The sequence below is a fragment of the Haliotis rufescens genome, unplaced genomic scaffold (assembly GCF_023055435.1).
Source record: "Haliotis rufescens isolate VD_foot unplaced genomic scaffold, xgHalRufe1.0.p SCAF_4, whole genome shotgun sequence".
Classification (NCBI taxonomy): domain Eukaryota; kingdom Metazoa; phylum Mollusca; class Gastropoda; order Lepetellida; family Haliotidae; genus Haliotis; species Haliotis rufescens.
Window position 1 is genome coordinate 21,288,424 of NW_025964112.1, and position 16,206 is coordinate 21,304,629.

Below are 16,206 nucleotides of genomic sequence, written 5' to 3' on the forward strand. Positions count from 1 at the left end.
TATAAACACATTATCAATAACTTCTCGCTGTTTCCTCAGTCTGGTTCACATATCAATGCTATAACATATTATCAATAACTTCTCGCTGTTCCCTCAATCTGGTTCACATATCAATACTATAAACACATTATCAATAACATCTCGCTGTTCCCTCAATCTGGTGCACATATAAATACTATAAGCACATTATCAATAACATCTCGCTGTTCCCTCAATCTGGTGCATATATCAATACTATAAAGACATTATCAATAACTTCTCGCTGTTCCCTCAATCCGGTGCACATATAAATACTATAAGCACATTATCTATAACATCTCGCTGTTCCCTCAATCTGGTGCACATATCAATACTATAAACACATTATCAATAACTTCTCGCTGTTTCCTCAGTCTGGTGCACATACCAATACTATAAACACATTATCAATAACTTCTCGCTGTTTCCTCAGTCTGGTGCACATATAAATACTATAAGCACATTATCTATAACATCTCGCTGTTCCCTCAATCTGGTGCCCATATCAATACTATAAACACATTATCAATAACTTCTCGCTGTTCCCTCAATCCGGTGCACATATAAATACTATAAGCACATTATCTATAACTTCTCGCTGTTCCCTCAATCTGGTGCACATATCAATACTATAAACACATTATCAATAACTTCTCGCTGTTTCCTCAGTCTGGTGCACATATCAATACTATAAACACATTATCAATAACTTTTCGCTGTTTCCTCAGTCTGCTGCACATATAAATACTATAACCACATTATCTATAACATCTCGCTGTTCCCTCAATCTGGTGCCCATATCAATACTATAAGCACATTATCTATAACATCTCGCTGTTCCCTCAATCTGGTGCCCATATCAATACTATAAACACATTATCAATAACTTCTCGCTGTTCCCTCAATCCGGTGCACATATAAATACTATAAGCACATTATCTATAACTTCTCGCTGTTCCCTCAATCTGGTGCACATATCAGTACTATAAACACATTATCAATAACTTCTCGCTGTTTCCTCAGTCTGGTGCACATATCAATACTATAAACACATTATCAAGAACTTCTCGCTGTTTCCTCAGTCTGCTGCACATATAAATACTATAAGCACATTATCTATAACATCTCGCTGTTCCCTCAATCTGGTGCCCATATCAATACTATAAACACATTATCAATAACTTCTCGCTGTTTCCTCAGTCTGGTGCATATATCAATACTATAAACACATTATCAATAACTTCTCACTGTTTCCTCAGTCTGGTTCACATATCAGTACTATAACACATTATCAATAACTTCTCGCTGTTCCCTCAATCTGGTTCACATATCAATACTATAAACACATTATCCATAACATCTCGCTGTTCCCTCAATCTGGTGCATATATCAATACTATAAAGACATTATCAATAACTTCTCGCTGTTTCCTCAGTCTGGTGCACATATCAATACTATAAAGACATTATCAATAACTTCTCGCTGTTTCCTCAGTCTGGTGCATATATCAATACTATAAAGACATTATCAATAGCTTCTCGCTGTTTCCTCAGTCTGGTGCACATATCAATACTATAAACACATTATCAATAACTTCTCGCTGTTCCCTCAATCTGGTTCACATATCAATACTATAAACACATTATCAATAACATCTCGCTGTTCCCTCAATCTGGTGCACATATAAATACTATAAGCACATTATCTATAACATCTCGCTGTTCCCTCAATCTGGTGCACATATCAATACTATAAACACATTATCAATAACTTCTCGCTGTTTCCTCAGTCTGGTGCATATATCAATACTATAAACACATTATCAATAACTTCTCGCTGTTTCCTCAGTCTGGTTCACATATCAATACTATAACACATTATCAATAACTTCTCGCTGTTCCCTCAGTCCGGTGCATATATCAATACTATAAAGACATTATCAATAGCTTCTCGCTGTTTCCTCAGTCTGGTGCATATATCAATACTATAAAGACATTATCAATAACTTCTCGCTGTTTCCTCAGTCTGGTGCACATATCAATACTATAAAGACATTATCAATAACTTCTCGCTGTTTCCTCAGTCTGGTGCATATATCAATACTATAAAGACATTATCAATAGCTTCTCGCTGTTTCCTCAGTCTGGTGCACATATCAATACTATAAACACATTATCAATAACTTCTCGCTGTTTCCTCAGTCTGGTGCACATATCAATACTATAAGCACATTATCAATAACTTCTCGCTGTTCCCTCAATCTGGTGCCCATATCAATACTATAAACACATTATCAATAACTTCTCGCTGTTTCCTCAGTCCGGTGCATATATCAATACTATAAAGACATTATCAATAGCTTCTCGCTGTTTCCTCAGTCTGGTGCACATATCAATACTATAAACACATTATCAATAACTTCTCGCTGTTTCCTCAGTCTGGTGCACATATCAATACTATAAGCACATTATCAATAACTTCTCGCTGTTCCCTCAATCTGGTGCCCATATCAATACTATAAACACATTATCAATAACTTCTCGCTGTTTCCTCAGTCTGGTGCATATATCAATACTATAAACACATTATCAATAACTTCTCGCTGTTTCCTCAGTCTGGTGCACATATCAATACTATAACACATTATCAATAACTTCTCGCTGTTCCCTCAATCTGGTTCACATATCAATACTATAAACACATTATCAATAACATCTCGCTGTTCCCTCAATCTGGTGCACATATAAATACTATAAGCACATTATCTATAACATCTCGCTGTTCCCTCAATCTGGTGCACATATCAATACTATAAACACATTATCAATAACTTCTCGCTGTTTCCTCAGTCTGGTGCATATATCAATACTATAAACACATTATCAATAACTTCTCGCTGTTTCCTCAGTCTGGTGCACATATCAATACTATAAACACATTATCAATAACTTCTCGCTGTTTCCTCAGTCTGGTGCACATATCAATACTATAAACACATTATGGTAAGAGACACATCACATTATAAGTGTATTTCACCTGCTCAAGGTTGAAATGGACATCAGGTTCGTCGTTCAAGTGTATAATATCAACACCACTTTCCAGAAATGTGACAATGTAGAGGCTGTTGTTGTGGGAGATGATGTTGAAAATAAAGCCACTGGCCTCCCTGATCTCCGCGAAGACGTTCGTAGCCAGAGATAACTTCATTACCTTCTTTCCTTCACCGAAATATAGAATATTACTAACAATATCAACCGTCACACCGAGTATGTTTTTCCCTGCCTTTATTCTGTGGACATTCTTCCCTCTGTAACTAACCGACCACAATGCATCATAATTACAGAAATATATCATTCTCCTTCTTGTATCAACAGCTATACCCAGTGGGCTGTTTGATCCAAGTTCAGTCACATCCACAATATTCCTGAATTTCTTCCCCCATATTGACATACGGCTGATTGTTGCCCTGGCACGGAAGACATTGGTGAGAAAGATGAGTCGTCTGTGAACATCTACAGCTATTCCGTATGACCTGACCCCAGCCTTGAGTGTTGTAAGTGTAAAGCTATACGCGTCTAAAGCAGACGAGAAGATACCGTCTGAGCTGTCAATGGAGAATATGAGTCTCCTTGAAACAGGATCAGATGCAAAAGCCCTGATATTTGATGGATCCAGGTACTGATATTTCGTCATGGCGTGGGTCTGTATGTTTATCTGTTTCGCGATTGTGCTGTTAGAATATCGCTGTACAACCAATATCCTGGTCATGTCTTTGCTCCTATGTGATGTAGGCGATGTTGTACGCACTGATGGGGATGGGGACACAGGAGGAGACGTCAGTACAAGTTCTTGGGTGTCGTTAACGCTGACGCCACAAGTCTCTTTCTCGGGTGACTCTGTGGTGTTGATGTACTCCTGATGAGAGTTTTCCACAACCTCCGTGTCCACAGCGTGACTCTCATTCAGCCGGTGAAACTCTCTCCCCAGTTTCCCCTTCCCTGTTTCAAGATGGTCAAGTTTCATTTCTATCTTGTCCACGGCTGACTCCAACTTTTCCCTTTCAGTAGCCTGTGTCTGGCAGCTGTGATTCAACATGGCCACGTGCTCCGTTAGTGACGTCACATCTTGTTGCAAGCTTGATATCATGATGTTTGTATTGTTCAAGTCAGTCTGTAGAAGAGACAATTGGTTTTTACAAATGTCAGGGAGCAGAGTTAAAATAGGACAATTGTTTTCACACGTTTGGCACAATACAGAGATGCAAGCACTCATATATAAGTGTACATACATACCCATACATACATATACACATACATTCATATATGCCTTGTACACATACTCATTACACACACACGTGTGTGAGTGCTTGCATCTCTGTACTGTGACAGATGAGAGAATACAATTGTCCTGTTTTAACATACACCGTACTTATAAAACGAGAACGTAGAGCATTATACATACGGATTATCAAATAAAGCCGCACCAAAGAATGATAATAACATTGAGGTAGAACCTCTGTTGTCAGTCTGTATAGTCGTCTTACCTGAAACACATTATGTTGATGAGCTGTAGAGTCTCTCAGAACGGACTTGTCTGGAGGATGTCTGTGTCCAGTGTTCTCGGCAGTCCGCAGATGTCTGGAGAGGCTGTGTATCTGTCTCTTCATCTGTTGATGTTCCTGCTTCAGTTGTCTCATCTGGGACATCACGTGGCTGTTCACCATGGAGTCAATAGACCTCTCTCGCAGAACCTGTGTCCAGGATGCTTCTATTTGACTGTGTACGTAGGCAGGTACGATCTTCTCTATTAGTTCAGTTCGCAAAATCAAATTCAAGATGCGCATTTTGTTAATGACTTTGGTCTCAATATGTTGAACTTCAACTTTCAAGTGTTTGATTTCTTTCTCTGTCAACGCGATAAGGTCAATAACAGGAGCAATATTTTCCTGTCCATGTGCCAACTGTATTACAAGTGACAGTACAATGGTCACACATATTCCCGCCATGTTTGTCGTTGAACGAGCGACAATGTTGGAGCAGGGAAGACTTTGGTGTGTGGCAGGAAACACTTCACCCTCTTCCTTACGAACTCGGTTGCAGTATCACGTGACTGGCGTTCTCTCATCCCGATGCATCTACCACGACGAGGCAGGTCTAAAGAGCCGATTATATAAATAACTGTCTGCGGGGTTTGTTTTGTAACTACAGCAAACATCCCACTGCGAGTGGTACACATGTATAATGTTGAATATTCTATTCATTTTTGCACAAATCAATATGACTGATTTCTTCTTCACGCACCAACATCCCTATTTTGAGACGATAAACAGCCAACATGGCGAACATATAGTGAGGTTCCTTACATTCGTGTGTACAATATCTACCTTGTGCTTGTTAACCTTGTGTGTAGATAAGTATGGAAAGTATGTGAAGCCCAATTCTGGTGTCCCCCGCCGTGATATTGCTAGACTATTGCTAAGGCGGCGTAAGACCAAACCCACTCACTCGCTGAAATGTAAGGCAGCTTTGCTTGCAAGTGAGAACAGCAATCCCAATGTAAAAAGCTACCATAATGTCATGAAATGAATACAGAAAAAAGTCTGACATCATTCAAATTTCACAATAGGATTCTCGAGCGAGTGAGAGTGAGTGAGTGAGTGAGTGACAGGCAGACAAGGAGTCGAACAAACAAACAAATCCAAAACTTACAAATCTGGGGAGATATTTCAAATAACTGAAGGGCGGTAGATTAACTGTTTTTGAAACCAGCCGGGCATCTATGTAATGGAGGTTAAAATGAAAATAATATGTTTGCTTTTTTAATTACAACACATTGATGAATTAGCCAGCTCACACATGTGAATTACTTTATGTTTCACTTGTGTTTTATTATATATATTTCTTATACAAGCGACACTTGTGTACATATAAGTTGTAGAAGTTGTACAACGTTGGCTTTTGTCTTCTTTCTTTTGTCTACCTGTACCAATAGCTCATTATGGCACTAAATGTGTCACTTTACAAGGATATTTCAAGAACTTCCTTGTCCAGATGTGTAACATCACCTCCTTCTGACACCGAAATATAGCATATTATTTACAGTGTCCAGTGTTACAGATCTTAGGAACTCACTGTGCACCATTCTGTGGAGACTCTTTCCGTCAACATGATCCAACCACAATCCATCATAATCTCCAAAATATATCATTATTTTTACTACACCTTACCCTTATATTAGTATGGCTTTCTTCTGCTTTTCTTCTTCCCTTTACCTGTTCCAAGACATCCACTAATCATGACACTAAGCATATGAAATTAGCAGAATATTTCATCTTTGTCAGATTGAAAAGAACATCATTGTCCAGGTGTATAAATCCTTTGGCCAAGACGAGGCTGCTGTTGTAAGAGATGAGGCTCAGGATGATGTAACCAACCTCCTTGATCTCCGAGGTGATGTTATTCGCCAGAGACCTTCCCATCACCTTCTTCCTGTCACCGTAATATAGCATATTATGTACAGTGTCCAGTGCAACCGCTTGTAGGGCCGCACCGTCCCCCATTCTGCGGAGATTCTTCCCATCATGGCCAACGGACCACAATCCGAAAGTAGGTAGTGAGGACGATGAGTCGTCTGTCAACATCTGCAGCCATTCCATATGACCTGATTCCATCCTGTTTTGTGGTGTTGTAGACATTGACGTGGGGGAGAACACAGGCGGTACACTATTTTGTGCTGTATTGGACAGATTAGTACCGTCACGTCTTGATCCAGGTATGCCACTTTGTGTAGTTAGAATCAGTTCACTTTGTATGCGGATCACCTGTGCGGGGTGAAAGTGATGCTTGACTCCGTGTTCCTCCATGTCTGGGCTGGCTGTGTCTCTTCATCTGTTGATGTTCCTTCTTCAAATGTCTCATCTGGGACATCACTTAGGTCTTGTCCACGTGTCCTGTGTCCTTGACGCTCCTATTTGGCTGAAATCCGGGCAGATTCGGGGTAGAATAGGTCTCAAGCAACCCATGCTTGTCATACAAGGCAACTTTGCTTGTCGTAAGAGACGATTAACGGGTTCGGGTAGTCAACCTCGCTGACTTGGTTTGAATTGTTTAAATCACTTTGCCCCGGGACTAATGCCCCCATTTCATTACGACCACGAATATCCCGAATCACGCCGAATAGGAATTTTTTCATGTTCGTAGATAAATCTCAATCATTTCTTGAAGTTCTTAAATGAATCTTATTTCATTCCCAAACATTCGTACACTTCGCGGGAGTTCGTCGAATCGGCGAGAAAGTTTTTGTTTGTCAAAAACATTCGTGGAAGGGTCCCCGAATTGCAATTTCGTGGCTGTATCGTAATCCATTCGTAATTTACCTCTTATGTTCCGTAACAGCTTCGTAATCGGTTCGTTCGCATTCTTGGCTATTCTTAGCGATTTGTGGCTCCCAGAACCATCCCGAAACAGCTACGAATGTCCCGAGTCAACTACGAATCATGTAAGAATTAAGTAAGAACATTCGTCATATTCGTAACTTAGTCGTAGGTGATTCTTACAATTCGTGCATGATCCGTACATGATCCGTCATTCGTACATGTTTCTTAACCCATTCCAGGCCTTATTCATATTTTTCAACCCGATCAGCCACGTAAGTTTGCATTATTGGCCGAATCATCCCGAATTTCGAAAGTTTCCTATTCGGGATGATTCGGGATATTCGTGGTCGGAGTGAAAGGGGGGCATTAGGGACTGCTTGGTGTGTTTAATTGGAGAAAATACAACACATGCAGCTCTTGTAAATACCCGCTGAAGAGTGAATGTAGTACCGACCTGACACTCTATTTTTGCATATTTATACGTGAATACTTAATGTGTACTCGTTTGTATCCGTTGGCTTTATCCTGTCGCAAAACCTCTCCATTATATAAAAATGGATATAACTGACAATATCCAGCGTCTTGTAGGCAGAGCATTAACACTTGCTAAAACGAAGGTCTTAAAGAGTAGATACATTCATCTGCACTTACGTCTTGCACTTACAACAGTGACACCTGCACAAATGACATCCATTAAGAGTAGATACTTCATCACCTGTGTAGTTTATCACCTGTGCATATATAATGACGACACCTGCAAGAACGACATTCGTTTATAGTAAACCACTCCTCTTTTCACATTAGGTGTCAATCTGTGTTATTCCCTCTCTAAGTATTCGTAATGTCATGCACCCACATTGATCACAATGCTGGATCCACCCCTGACATATTTTTATGTTACTGTATATATATATGCAGATGCTGTGTTATTAGCTACATCACCTGTGAAGATCCGGGGTAGAACAACTTCAACAACCGATGCATGCTGTAAAGGCGACTATGCTTATCGTAAGAGGCGACTAACGGGATCGGGTGGTCAGGCTCGCTGACTTGATTGATGCATCATATCCCAATTGCGTGGATAGATGCTCATGCTGTCAATCACTGGCTTGTCTGGTCCAGACTCGATTATTTACAGACCATCGTCATATAGCTGGAATATTGCTGAAGGCGGCGTTAAACACCAAACAAACAAAATATTAGCTACATCCCTTGATGGTGGGGGATTAAACGTGTAAATACCTAAAACACAAGTCTTATTATTTGGCGGGTCCAGAAGGGACCACGACTGGAAATACGGTGGCAGAGAATGTAGATGACTATATATCTTGGAATTATAATCCAAAACTATTATTTTCAATTAAACTAAGGCTATCTTGCAATCAGCTTGTGTTGTTGCGATATGATCCTCAATGCTATTTATCTTTCCTTCAGCCAACTCACGAATACTATCATGTTTTAATGCTTTCTTTTGCATGTGGCGAGAAAGATACTACTCTAATGATGACTAGATATTAATCAGCTAACTACCCATTCTCCAACCCCACTGAAATAAGTGCAAATTGCGCTTACCTATGTACAAAGACGATAAAATTTAAATTGTAGTTGTTTAAATGATAAAACAACTGATTAACTGAAGTGGTTACGGAGGTGACATAAGCGGATGATGCGGTCTTGGGCGGGAGTGCTCACATGCATGTGGTCTTCGAGGACAATTGTTGTTGTTGTTTGTTCCTGGTAACGGTGCCAAAGTCGTCCTATGGTGATCCGTGAAACGTTCAGTTTCATTTCCACGGTTGACTAAGAATAACCAGATTCCAAATGGCAAATGGCACCGGAAGTCTAGGCATGACTTACAACGTCTACTGCTCCTTGTGTAGGTAATGAAAACAGTCGAGACTCCTGAACCTTATTTCCACTAATGTGGTCATAGTACGTGCATCAATTTTTGTCTGAGATTCATGGGACTTTCACTATAATGTTGTATCTTTCTTTCTTTATTTTTGGCACTCAGTGGCAAACGTGGTGTTTTCGGTGCATGTGTGAAAACCTACACCATGCACATTGTGAAACCATTTAGTGATACTGATACCCATGAATCACTTACATAATTTTTCCAACCATGCGTTTCTTTTTTTGAGTTACATATATACCTTAAACGTTGTCCGGAAATTAACTTTTTTCCTTCATCGCCAGTAAGCCTTGATCACAAACTGTGGTGCGACATTTCTTCATTATATTTACAGACAATTAGCATCCACACTTTCCGAACTCTTTTTTCACTGCACATTTACTTCACTCTTTATGTATGTGGTGAGCAACAGTACCATATCTCTCCTTAAAAGTTAATATCCTGGTCATGTCTTTGCTCCTATGTGATGTAGGCGATGTTGTACGCACTGATGGGGATGGGGACACAGGAGGAGACGTCAGCACAAGTTCTTGGGTGTCGTTAACGCTTACGCCACAAGTCTCTTTCTCGGGTGACTCTGGGGTGTTGATGTACTCCTGATAAGAGTTTTTCACAACCTCCCTGTCCACAGCGTGACTCTCATTCAGCCTGTCAAACTCTCTCACCAGTTTCCCCTTCCCTGTTTCAAGATGGTCAAGTTTCATTTCTATCTTGTCCACGGCTGACTCCAACTTTTCCCTTTCAGTAGCCTGTGTCTGGCAGCTGCGATTCAACATGGCCACGTGCTCCGTTAGTGACGTCACATCTTGTTGCAAGCTTGATATCATGATGTTTGTATTGTTCAAGTCAGTCTGTAGAAGAGACAATTGTTTTTTACAAATGTCAGGGAGCAGAGTTAAAATAGGACAATTGTTTTCACACGTTTGGCAACATTAAAGAGAAGCATGCATAAACATATAAGTATGCATACACACACATGCACATGCACATTTAGTGCACATGCACATGCAAATATACATATTACACAGACGCGTGAAGCTCCGGATTAGAATTGCTCTTCAGCAAACCATGCTTGTCGTAAGAGGCGACTGGGATCGGTAGGTCAGACTCGCTGACTTGGTTAATGCATTTTATCGTATCCCAATTGAGTGGATCAAATTTTATGATATCAGTCACTGGATTGTCTGGTCCAGACTAGATCATTTAAAGACCCCCGCCATATAGCCAGAATATTGCTGGGTGCGGCGTTAAACAAGAACCAAACAAACATTCTACACACGTATATATATACACTGTACTTATGAAACATGAATGAAGAGGATTATACAGAAAGTATTACGAGGATACATATATTATCAGATAAAGCCATATCAAGAACCAAAGAATGATAAAAATAATAATAATATTGAGGCAGAACGTTCACATGTTATTGTTACGCCTAAGCCTAAACATTACTTTTCAGTATTTGGCACTGTTGTCAGTCCGTACAGTCGTCTTACCTGAAACACATTATGTTGGTGAGCTGTAGAGTCTCTCAGAACGGACTTGTCTGGAGGATGTCTGTGTCCAGTGTTCTCGGCAGTCCGCAGATGTCTGGAGAGGCTGTGTATCTGTCTCTTCATCTGTTGATGTTCCTGCTTCAGTTGTCTCATCTGGGTCATCACGTGGCTGTTCACCATGGAGTCAATAGACCTCTCTCGTAGAACCTGTGTCCAGGATGCTTCTATTTGACTGTGTACGTAGGCAGGTACGATCTTCTCTATCAGTTCAGTTCGCAAAATCAAATTCAAGAGTCGCATTTTGTTAATGACTTTGGTCTCAATATGTTGAACTTCAACTTTCAAGTGTTTGATTTCCTTCTCTGTCAACGCGATAAGGTCAATAACAGGAGAAATATGTTCATGTCCATGAGCCAACTGTATTATAAGTGACAGTACAATGGTCACACATATTCCCGCCATGTTTTCGTTGAAGATGCGACAATGTTGGAGCAGGGATAACGTACTCAAGGTTGCAGTATCACGTGACTGGCGTTCTCTCATCCCGTTCCATCTTCCACGACGAGTTTATAAATAACTGACTGAGGGGTTTGTTTTGTGACTACAGCAAGCAATAAACGTGTAAAATGTCGAACATTCTTTCAATTATTGCACAAATCGGTCCTCCGAAACGCCTCAAAAAGGATAAACAGCGTTCATCGGTAGAAAGAGAAACTGCATGTGTATCGTGATTTAAAAAATGTTATTTAAACGACAAACTTACCCAGCACACTTCAATCCAGATATGCAGCTGTATCACTTCATACTGGAAATACGTCTTTCTGAGTTTGATGGTATTCAGGACCAGGTAAACCAGTGACAGTAAATATCACGCCCCATCAATAACATGCTGTGAACACAGACACCGAGTCTGACCACCTGATCAGAGAGTTTAGAGTGAGTGAGTATGGTTTTACGCTGGTCTTTTTTTGTTGTTGCAATATTCCAACAATTTCACCGCGGGGAACACCATAAAATGGACTTCACACATTGTACCCATGTGGGGAATTGAGCCCGGGTCTTCGGCGTGACTAGCGAACACTTTAACCATTACACGCTTTCGATCAAGTTTAGATGTTGGTGACCAATTCTAAGGTCCCATCTGGGTATTGCAATGACCTTACTTTGAGAAATCTTGTGAATGGAAAGTTACCAAATCTCTCAATTCAAAAGTTTATTTGACTAACTGGAAATATCAGAATTAGGTACTTGAAGAGTTCAGATTTCACTATTGATCAAATTAAACCACGTTTATTTCTGTAATGACGAATCAGCATTCTTCAATAATAAATACTTAAGATATATTATTATTCATCCAGTAAACTTTTAAGTGTGTACTGGTAAACAGAGATCCCTTTGAAGCTGGTAGCCATCTGATGATACTGTTACTGCCGACAGTTCCACTCACACCTCTGCTAATCATTCACAAAGCAGGTCTCAATGTATCCTGTATGTACAGGTACGTGTGCTTCTTCTTAGAATGGATAACTGCATACAAATTGATGTGATGAAACAAAATCATCTTACAAACTGAAATTTGAAAGAAAATCACAGAATATAATTTGGTGTTCTGTGAGAGGAGTTAGTCAGTGTTTTGGTTCTCCACGGTTTGAACAGATTATCATCACATGAGTGGCAGTTGTGTCCTGATCCAAAAATCAAACAATAGTTAGCATTGTGTATATCTAAGAAAACTACCTCTTTTACATCATAGCCATAAATTCCTGTTTTTCAACAGACGTACTCTTCACTGCCAAGTATCCAATTGGTTTTGAGGTATACCCTATTCTTAGTCACAATACATCTTCGCATGCGCAAGGCGGGAAAACATCACTTCTTTCCAATACCCTTCATCGACTATATGTAAGATATATTGGGGAGGTAGGAGGGACTATTTCCTGATGTAATAGAGGTAGTATTCCTATACACAATGATAACTATTGTTTGATAAATCCTACGAATATCCTACCTCTATTACATACAAAAACGGGGGTATGAATCAATGCCTTTCTTTCTGTTTTTTCCTTTGGCAAACCTGAAAGCTTTGGACACTTTGTGGCGTCCTCCTGTTCTTTGACGTCATAATTTGTACCTGGTGATATATGACTTACTTATGATGTTTCCCTCCGGTTCTGAGGTCTTTCATGACGTTAATTCTCGTTCTGAAGACATCTATGACGACACTTTCGGTTCATTATCATCTTGTGACGTAACTTGGGTAATTTATGACGTCACTTTCGGTTAATCATTCGCTGTGACTTTAGACATATACATGTTGCCCCAGGTATGATAATGACGTACATTCATTCTGATATCTTGGTGACTGACGTTAATTCCGGTTCTGAAGTCTCCCATGGAACACCTCCGGTAGCTACACATGTTACGCAGGGCGACTAACGATGTAATAACCATATCACCTAGGATCTATGATAACAGATATTAGCCTATGATCTGCCCAACCTAGTCAATAATAACCTAAAAGGTAAATTACCTCAATTTGTGGTATTATCTGGGATCTTCAAAAGAAAATGGGATGGAGAGGCTACTGAGTATAGCCTGGGCAGCCACCAAGGGGCCCAGGGAACATAGTCCCTCTAGATTGTGTTGTATTGTGGGATGTTCATTGGCAGCTTGAAACCACTTGTTCCATGTGGTCAGGCTTGTTGCTTTTGGACAAATTTCATGTGCCTTGCAACTTCTCCATTTTGGTGTTGATAGCTGGGCTTGACGGTAACTATCAGATATAGTGTTTTTAAGCCATCCTGCGACAGTAGCCTTAGTGATGTCCCTTACTGATGAAGGCTTGCAAGAGATATAAAGCTGTCTCTGTCATTGGCTCGTACGGTGCTTCCATCAGGGTGACAGTAAGAAGGATAAATTCCATTTTTGCAAAATGATTTTATGCTGGGTGAGAGCCTTCGGATAGTCCATCATGTTTCAGTACTGAGGCTATGGCCTTCAATGGTGCCATGTCTGATTTCTAAGGTGAAGTACCAAATAAGCCACTGTAGGTATTGTTATAGTCTCGTCTTTCAAACCTCTTTCTATTCGCCACTGGAACTTTCTTCATCTGACGTAAAAAGATTGCTGGTCTCCATGAGCTAGCCACCGCTTCTGAAGCTGATTTAGAGAAACCGGAAACGTGTATCTCTGCCGCTATAGTTTCTGGGAGTGAATTTAAGGTGGAGCTTGACGAGGTTGCCGTGAAATATGTCTGATTTTATTTGGCGGAGGAGATCGTGACGTTCTGGTGGTTTGAGAGGTTCCCCTATGAGTAGTGGAAAGTCTTGGGAACCACGCTCTCTTTGACCATGCTGGGGCTATCAGAATTATGATGCAATCTGTGTCCTTTCTTATTACTCTGTCCAGGAGAGACCAAAGTGGAAAAGCGATGGCGAACATCCCCTGCCAACTCATTGATAGGGCGTCAACCTGAAGGGCTAATGGATCTGGAACTGGGCTGACTTATGTGGGAAGTCGATGGTTTAGGCATGTAGCGAACAGATCCAGATGAGGAGTATCCCACGTTCAGGTGATCCATTTGAATTCCCTGGGATGGAGGGGCCATTCCTCGGGTACAATCTTGTGTTTCGGGGATAGGCAGTCTGTAAGTATGTTCACTTTACCCTGTATGTGCGGTGCTTTTATCCTGCAACTGACCGAATAAGAGCATCCCTCATCAAAAGTGCTGATCTTGTACCCCCTTGGTGTTGTATGTAAGCTGCCACCTTGGTGTCTGTGACTATCAGTACTGATGTGTGGTGCAGTAGATCATGCCTTGATTGCTTGAATAATGGCTCTCATTCCCAGACAATTTATATGTAACTTCTTGTCTTCGTCTGACCACACTCAGTGGACTGTGACGGCATCCATATGCACGCCCCAACCTTCGCCTGAGGCGTATGTGTATAAGGGATGTACCGTGGGAAATACAAGTGGGATGCCTAGCATGACACCAATGTAGTTCTGATGGATGGCTGTGAGGGGGTTGTGCTATATCTTCCAGTTCCATATCGCTGGTAGTATTCATCCAAGCTTGTAGTGGATGTAACTGAAGCCTCACTCTGTAAGTAATATCTTGGAGTGATGTCAATGTTCCTAGGAAAGACATCCACCAACGACGTGACCTGCTGGGTTGGTCGAATGTATTTTGGATGATCCCTCATGCTCTTAAATATCTTTCCTCTGGGGGTTTTAAGATGCCTTTTAAAAGCTGAAACCTCGGCCCTATGTACTCAATATGTCTTGAGTTCGTATTGATTCTGACCTGATTGGATGTACCAGGAAACCCAAATGAGATAGGAGTTGAATAAGCTGTGGAGCCTTACAAGATTTAGATGAGCAAAGCCGATGATGGAAGTGATAATCCGTGTAAAAGAGCCGTGGCACTATTGATATTCGACTGTGACATCAAACTACGCCTTAGACGGTCATCAAAGATATTGTGTCTAACTTGTTGAATGAGATGATTATGTTGTGTAAGTAGTAATTGTGTGGACATCCATTCTTGTGGAGATTGAAGATCTTCGCACACCTTGAGAATGCTGTCGGGCGCACTGAGGATAAACCCAACCTGTTCCAGGTTCATCTCTACTTTTGTGTCATGGCTGACTTGCAAATTCCTCACTGTTGACATGCCTGATGCCCGCCGCAAACCAGTTCATGTACATGCTGATATGTACCATGGCTTATTGACAGTGTCTAATTCTTTGAATTTATTCATCTGGACATTTATCTTTGTAGTCGGATGTCTCACCAGATCAAAATATTCCTCGTCGATGGCAGGAGACGTGGGAAACGGGTAATTGTGTGTCGTAAAGCATTGTCTCCCTTTGTGGGGAAAGGGCAGACTGAAACTTCTGCTGGTAGAAGCATTAAATTCAGCATTCATTATTTGTGACCACATTTTCAGTGTACAACGGATAAAGCAATGTATGAAAACCTTCCTTCGTTTCTACAGGATCTTCATAACCTGTCCGCTCAATAAGCACCGGTTCAGTTTCATCGTTGCTTGGTGGTTTAACAGAAGGGATCAGCTGATAGATTGCATAAGTGATGTCTTTAAATGAATTGTCATTTGGCTTAAATGTGAGCGTACTGGCTTCATCATGAGAAGAACCCGTAAAATCCCCTGAGTAGTACACCCCCATCCCGACAGGCTCTTGCCGCTTGGGTGAGTCGGTAACATTAGTGTGTGTTTTTCTCTCGCTGCGACACTCGGCTCCAGCTGTACGAAGATTGTGATGTATAACTGTAATACGTGAAGATTCCGGGGTAGAACAGTCTTCAGCAACCCATACTTGCCGTAAAAGGCGACTATGCTTGCCTTAACTACCCAAAGGCTGATATTTGACAACCGGTGC

At 40.8% G+C, this 16,206-nt stretch overlaps 1 protein-coding gene across 1 annotated transcript; it reads right to left on the bottom strand.

The window, feature by feature from the left end:
- Positions 1-972: 972 nt before the first annotated feature.
- On the bottom strand, positions 973-5,127 carry LOC124132205. The gene is made up of 2 exons (XM_046495988.2): positions 4,562-5,127; positions 973-4,188 (listed from the first exon to the last, which is right to left on the bottom strand). Exons 1-2 carry the CDS (start codon positions 5,021-5,023, stop codon positions 3,016-3,018), a joined length of 1,635 nt encoding a protein of 544 aa, XP_046351944.2. The 5' UTR covers positions 5,024-5,127; the 3' UTR covers positions 973-3,015.
- Positions 5,128-16,206: the final 11,079 nt, after the last annotated feature.

Coding starts and splice junctions, on each gene's coding strand:
- LOC124132205 (XM_046495988.2), bottom strand. CDS start 5,023: ATGGCGGGAATATGTGTGACCATTGTACTGTCACTTGTAATACAGTTG. Junction 4,189..4,561: donor ATCAACATAATGTGTTTCAG/GTAAGACGACTA, acceptor TCTCTTCTACAG/ACTGACTTGAACAATACAAA.